Genomic DNA, 6,426 nt, shown 5'->3' with positions numbered 1-6,426 from the left:
TGTTCTTACTCAGCTTCTGATTGTTCTTACTCAGCTTCTGATTGTTCACTCTCAGCTTCTGATTGTTCACTCTCATCTTCTGACTGTTCACTTTTATCTTCTGATTGTTCACTCTCAGCTTCTGACTGTTCACTTTTATCTTCTGATTGTTCACTCTCAGCTTCTGACTGTTCACTCTTATCTTCTGACTGTTCACTATTAGCTTCTGACTGTTCACTCTCAGCTTCTGACTGTTCACTCTCAACTTCTGGTTGTTAACACTCAACTTCTGGTTGTTAACACTCAACTTCTGATTGTTCACTCTCAGCTTCTGATTGTTCACTCTCAGCTTCTGATTGTTCACTCTCAGCTTCTGGTTGTTCACTCTTAGCTTCTGATTGTTCACACTCAGCTTCTGGTTGTTCACTCTCAATAATTAATTAAAAAAACAAATTCAAGATGGCCACCAAAGCTCAATTTAAATGGCTTTACCTCAGCTATTCTTACACGTAGAGCAGAAATTTGGTGTGGTTATAGCTGAGAACCTTCCCCATCACACATTGAATCCAAATCAAAAATCCAAGATGGCCACCATAGCTAAAAAGAAAAAATTACTAACTCATTGATATTTTACCATTTTAAGCTGAAATTTGGTTTCTTGGTAGCTGAGAGCGAACCTACTGAACCTACTACACTGATGTAGCAACGTGCATGGGGAGTTGGTATTAGCTAACGTAGACGTCTTTCACACCAGGATGATGCTCTAAGTGTGAAAACTGACTGATGTAAAAACTTAGGCTAGCCTAAGGAGAGCCAGACTGGATATCAACCTAGCCTGGATGAAGCCTCTTTAGTACGTCCTCTGTGCTCTGACAGGCTGAGAAGGTTCTGTTGGACAACACATCCGTCATAAATGAGTGAAATGAACCTTTCATCTGGTTTGTCTTTCCTGCAGAGATTGTAGATGGGAACGCTAAGATGACCCTGGGGATGATCTGGACCATCATTCTCCGCTTCGCCATCCAGGACATTTCTGTGGAAGGTCTGAACACTCGGCTCTCACAGGCTTGTTAGCCTGCTGATGTTCGGCAGCTTTGATTGGTTTTAATACTGAAATGTTTTAGAGTATTTTAATTTACACTGCCGAATCCAAAACCCAGCTTTGTTTGAGGTCGAGGCACACCTGCCGCTTCTCCTCCACCTAATCCCACATGAAACCAGGATTAGTTCAGTCAAAGGAAACATTAATCCTCTCCTTCTCCCACAGAGACCTCGGCCAAAGAGGGCCTCCTGCTGTGGTGCCAGAGGAAGACCGCTCCCTACAAGAACGTCAACATCCAGAACTTTCACATCAGGTAAAACCGCACGACCCGGCACCTCTAAGGTCCAAGGTTCTTTACTGTCATTCGCATCACATGTGGTACATGAGGTGGAACGAAATTATGTACTCGGGGTCCCAGTTTCACTTAAAAATAGTAAAAATCTAAAGTATAAAAAGAAACTGTATACAAGGATCTAAGATATACGCTAAGCACTAATGTAAACTAATACGGTGCATTAAACAGCAGCCTGAACATGAGTCTGTAGTGAGCAGATAGGTATGAATACAGCAGCATGAAGGCCAGAGGTATATCGGTTTATATATAGGTTTAGTGTAAGCGGTCGTAGTGAGTGGAAGTTAAAGATGTGAGTATCTGGTCCCTTCCTGGTCATGGTTGTGGTTGTGGTCTTTCTGCAGGACTGAGTGCAGCTCAACCTGCGTCACAGGAAGCTTTGACACCTCCGTGTTGAATTATTGAGAGCAGACCTGCTCAGATGTGGATGAAAGCTGGAGTGAGACTGAAAGGTGGAGTTGAGGTCATTTCAGTAGAAGGGAAAGGGTGAGCAGCAGGAGTCGGGGGGGGGGGGGGGGGGGGGGGGCTGGGCCTTTGATGTGGTCTCTGTGTGAGAGATGATGGCAGTCCACCTCCATCAGGACACCATGATCATTTACTGCAACACTTCCAGCAGCCTCTGGTGAAGGTCCGCTGATGTTCAGCAGGTTTAAAGAACCATGTTTGATCCAACCTGAGCATCAGATGGACTTAAAGAACCAACACACAGCATCAGTACCAGAACCAACAGACAGCATCAGAGCCAGTATCAGAACCAACACACAGCATCAGAACCAGCATCAGAACCAACACACAGCACCAGAACCATAACTCTTTCTCTACACAGTTTGTTGTTTGAAGACAGGTGGATCTGTCGCTCTCCAGCAGAGCTCCAGTATCTCCAGTAGGTCTGTCACAAATAACAAATTTTGCTGGGCGATTGTCTCAGAAATTATTGCGATAAACGATAATATTGTTTGAAATTTGGCAATAATTAGTAATTGTCAAATTTAAGAAGAAATGTTGTAAATTTTGTGTGTAGTACCTTTTTTGACCACTGGATGGCAGTATAAGACTGAACCGAAGGATAGATAGTGAGGGAGTGAGCATTGTGTTACTTTAAAAAAAAAATGGGAGGGAGGTCCCTTGACGTGACGTGGGCTGTCTCTTCCTGTTTTTCGGTTCTCAAAATGGCGGACGCTCGGTGTGGTTTGAGCTCTTTAGCATAGCATTTGTCACACAAAGGTTTTAATAACAATTCAGTAAAAAAAAGTTCTCAGATTTTTTTTGCAGAGAAAAACAACTTTTTACACGAAGGCACAGGTTTCAACTGTGAATTTTGGAGCTTCGACAAGACGGAGGTTTTTTTTCCCCGAAGTTGGCCTGTTAGCTTAGCTTCTCAGCTTAGCTGCTTTTAACGATCCAAAACCGTGATTTTGGACAATTAAAACAGATTTTAAAGAGAAAGGGAGGCGTCAGTGAAGAGCACCGGAGTTGAGCCTTTTGTCATCCAGTGTCTTCAGTAGAAAGAGACACGAAGAAACGATAAAGCCGATAAATGAAAATGAGGTTGATAATGTTAATGTATCATGCAATTAATTGATTTATTGTTCATCACGACAGGCCTAGTCTCCAGTTCTTATTTTTTATTTGATGTCTGACTGATTTGGGCCCTGAACACCAGAGTTGCTGTTTTACCTTTCAGCATCTCACAAGTTTGAAAATAAAGTTTATATGAAGAAAAGGGAAAAGAGAAATCTGTTTAAAATCTAAAAGAGATTAAAATGCTGCTTTTTGATAATCAAACAGCTCAGGGATTAAAGTCGCCTTCTGTTTGTTTAACCTTCTGATTCCTGATCTGTGATGTTTTCTCCGTCAGCTGGAAGGACGGTCTGGGTTTCTGCGCCCTCATCCATCGACATCGACCAGAGCTCATCGACTACGGAAAGCTGCGTAAGGTGAGTCGTCCCAAACTGACTTGAGCTTCTGTCCTAAAGGTTTTACCCAAATGAAAGAAATTAAACGCAGCTTAGTTCCTGTCAACTCGTGCAGCCTGTCGTAGTTTCATGTAGAACTCTGCTGGTCCACAGGATGATCCCATGACCAACCTGAACACGGCCTTCGACGTAGCGGAGAAGTACCTGGACATTCCCAAAATGCTGGATGCAGAAGGTGAGGGCGGGGCGTCACACCTGACGTAGTGAAATGAAAATGCACCACATGTGCTGGAAGTCCAAACACAGCTCTTCCAAAATCCTGTTATGATGAAAATTATCTTCATTCACGTCTTCCTCTAACATGAATCCTCTCTGACGTCACTGTGGGACTTCAGACGTTGCTGCTGTTTGTCTAAATTCAAATTACCGTCACATCTGGACGGTTTATTTTTCTTTCCTCAGTAATGTTTATTTGATGACCTCTACTTCCTGTTCCTTCGTCCAACGTCTCTGACCCTCTCTCGACCCGTCGTCCTCCCTGACCCCGTCTTCTTCCCACAGACATTGTAGGCACGGCCCGTCCGGACGAGAAGGCCATCATGACCTACGTCTCTAGCTTCTACCACGCCTTCTCAGGAGCACAGAAGGTATCCTGGGCCAGCGTCCTCCTCCTGCCTTTCCTCTGTCTGCTAACAGTTTTCCTCTCTCTGCAGTGCACGACGCTCCCTACTGGGGTCTTTACTTTCTGCACGCCACCAAACATGCATGATGACACAGAACGTGTTCTTAAAGGCAGTGAGCACAAGTGTCTCCAGTCTCCTGCGCTGTTAACGTAGACCGTCAGTCATCCAGGACATTTAAAAAAACAAAAATCCTAAAATCTAGGATCAAGCTACACCTGTGCAGGCTGACGTCAACTAGGTTTGGCAGCCATATTGGATTGGGTTGAGTCCAGAAATAGACATCTGTAGGTGAACATTTTGCTAACAGACGGGGTTAACTCCTACAGTTGAAGCAAAGATCTCGTGCGATGTTCACGTTGGGTAGCGGGAGTCGATGAACCCAGATCATTCACGTGTTGAAAGATGAAACCTTCGTCCTGAGGAGTTGGACCGCAGCTGAACTCTCAGATTACACGTGTGGAAACTTACTGCTGCTTTAACTGACAAATATTAGAATAAAACTTTAGAACCCAGGAGAAGCAGCTCAATGATCCTCAGAGTGTTCTCTTTGGGCTCTCACCTCCTCTGAGACAGGGTTCAGGGCGACTGGAGGCCACTTGTGACTCATGGTTTGGGTCCCTGCTGTCCCTTTATGTCTCTGCACACTTTTACTCTGCATTTCTCTCCTGTCTGTCCTGTCCCCTGTCCCCTTTCCTCTGTTCCATGGTCAGACATCATTAGCACCTTGAGGCCAGATGAGAAGGCCGTCATGACTTATGTGTCGTGTTACTACCACGCGTTCTCTGGCAAGCAGAAGGTGAGAAACACGTCCCAGTGCTCAGACACGTAGCTGCTGAAACAGCCTCGGGTTCATGTTCTTTTTGTTGCTGCTATGCGAGTTTGATCCATCCATCCATCCATCCATCATCTTCCTCTTGTTCCGAAGTCAGGTCTCAGGGGCAGCATCTTGAGCAGGGAGGTCCAGACATCTCTCTCCATAGCCATCTCTTCTAGGAGGACTCCAAGGTGTTCCCAGGCCAACTGAGAGACATAGTCTCTCCGGTGTGTCCTGGGTCTTCCCCAGGGTCTCCTCCCTGTCAGACATGCCCGAAGCACCTCCCTAGGGAGGCGCCAAGGAAGCATCCTTACCAGATGCCCGAACCACCTCAACCGGCTCCTTTCGATGTGGAGGAGCAGTGGTTCTACTCAGAGACTCCTGATGACTGAACTTCTCACCTTATCTCTAAGGGAGAGTCCAGCTACCCTGCAGAGGAAACTCGCAGGGTTTGGTCACGGAGTTTGGTCCTGCAGCACAAAATACATCTTTATTGAAACGAGTTCAGTAAGAAACAGAAACGTTACAGAGAGGAGGGAGGAAGAGCAGTTTGTACCAACACCTTAAAAAAAAGAAAAACTCAGAGGTCACTGAAATAACTTGAGACAGGAAAAAGAAATAAAGATTTGTGTGAACCCAAAAAATGTCGACTTTTGAACTTTGTTTCTATATAAATATCTCAGAACAAACTGACAAAGGATGGTACCCTTTACCTTTACTACCAGAGACATAAGGGCTACTGTCCAGAGGTCACCGTGCTCCCCTGGACATCCTAATCCTAACATCTCCATCTTGGGGACCAGCAGGAAGTCTCCATGATGGGACTGTTCCACTCCACAGGCTAAATGTTCTAGACAAGCTGAAAAGGAGCTTCAGTTCAGCAGTTCTGAGGAGTCTGGAAGGCTAGGCCAGCTGCCTTCATAGGTTGGTCTCCTCATAGGTTGGCCTCAGCCTTCTTCTAACCTGCTCCACAGTGATGGGGGGCATGGATCAGACATGGTGACTGGTGGTGTGAAGGTGGTGGAGGAGCAAGATGGAGAACCAGAGAATTGAAGCAGTTAAAGCTGTTTTAGTTTAAGTTCTCCTCAACGGTCCCTCCACTGGAGAGTTTCTCTTCCTGCTTTTCTGAAACTTGGTGAGAAGGACCTTCAGGACCAACTTACCTTCACTGTCTGAAAGGACACCGATGTCCTGTCTGGACCTTCACTGTCTAAAAAGACACCAATGTCTTGTCTGGACCTTCACTGTCTGAAAGGACATGAATGTCCCGTCTGGACCTTCACTGTCTGAAAGGACACTGATGTCCTGTCTGGACCTTCACCTTCTGAAAGGACATGAATGTCCTGTCTGGACCTTCACTGTCTGAAAGGACATAAATGTCCTGTCTGGACCTTCACCGTCTGAAAGGACGCTGATGTCCTGTCTGGACCTTCACCGTCTGAAAGGACATGAATGTCCTGTCTGGACCTTCACTGTCTGAAAGGACATAAATGTCCTGTCTGGACCTTCACCGTCTGAAAGGACGCTGATGTCCTGTCTGGACCTTCACTGTCTGAAAGGACACCAATGTCCTGTCTGGACCTTCACTGTCTTAAAGGACACTGATGTCCTGTCTGGACCTTCACTGTCTGAAAGGACAC

The 6,426-nt window shown here is 45.6% G+C and overlaps 1 protein-coding gene across 3 annotated transcripts in view; it reads left to right on the top strand.

Annotated features, from left to right (window-relative positions):
* The window catches only part of actn1 (actinin, alpha 1), a gene marked incomplete at its 5' end in the record, with an annotated part of 21,542 nt that overhangs the window by 932 nt on the left and 14,184 nt on the right, over positions 1-6,426 (top strand). For all 3 annotated transcript variants that reach the window (XM_037694610.1, XM_037694613.1, XM_037694612.1), the window contains 5 exon segments: positions 935-1,021; positions 1,247-1,334; positions 3,232-3,310; positions 3,443-3,524; positions 3,851-3,936. In XM_037694610.1, coding sequence (XP_037550538.1) covers positions 935-1,021; positions 1,247-1,334; positions 3,232-3,310; positions 3,443-3,524; positions 3,851-3,936 — 422 coding nt within the window.

Source organism: Nematolebias whitei, chromosome 21 (genome assembly GCF_014905685.2).
Source record: "Nematolebias whitei isolate Nwh7 chromosome 21, NemWhi1, whole genome shotgun sequence".
Taxonomy (NCBI): domain Eukaryota; kingdom Metazoa; phylum Chordata; class Actinopteri; order Cyprinodontiformes; family Rivulidae; genus Nematolebias; species Nematolebias whitei.
Note: the sequence above shows the minus strand (reverse complement) of the source record. Positions and strands in the feature narration are given on the sequence as shown.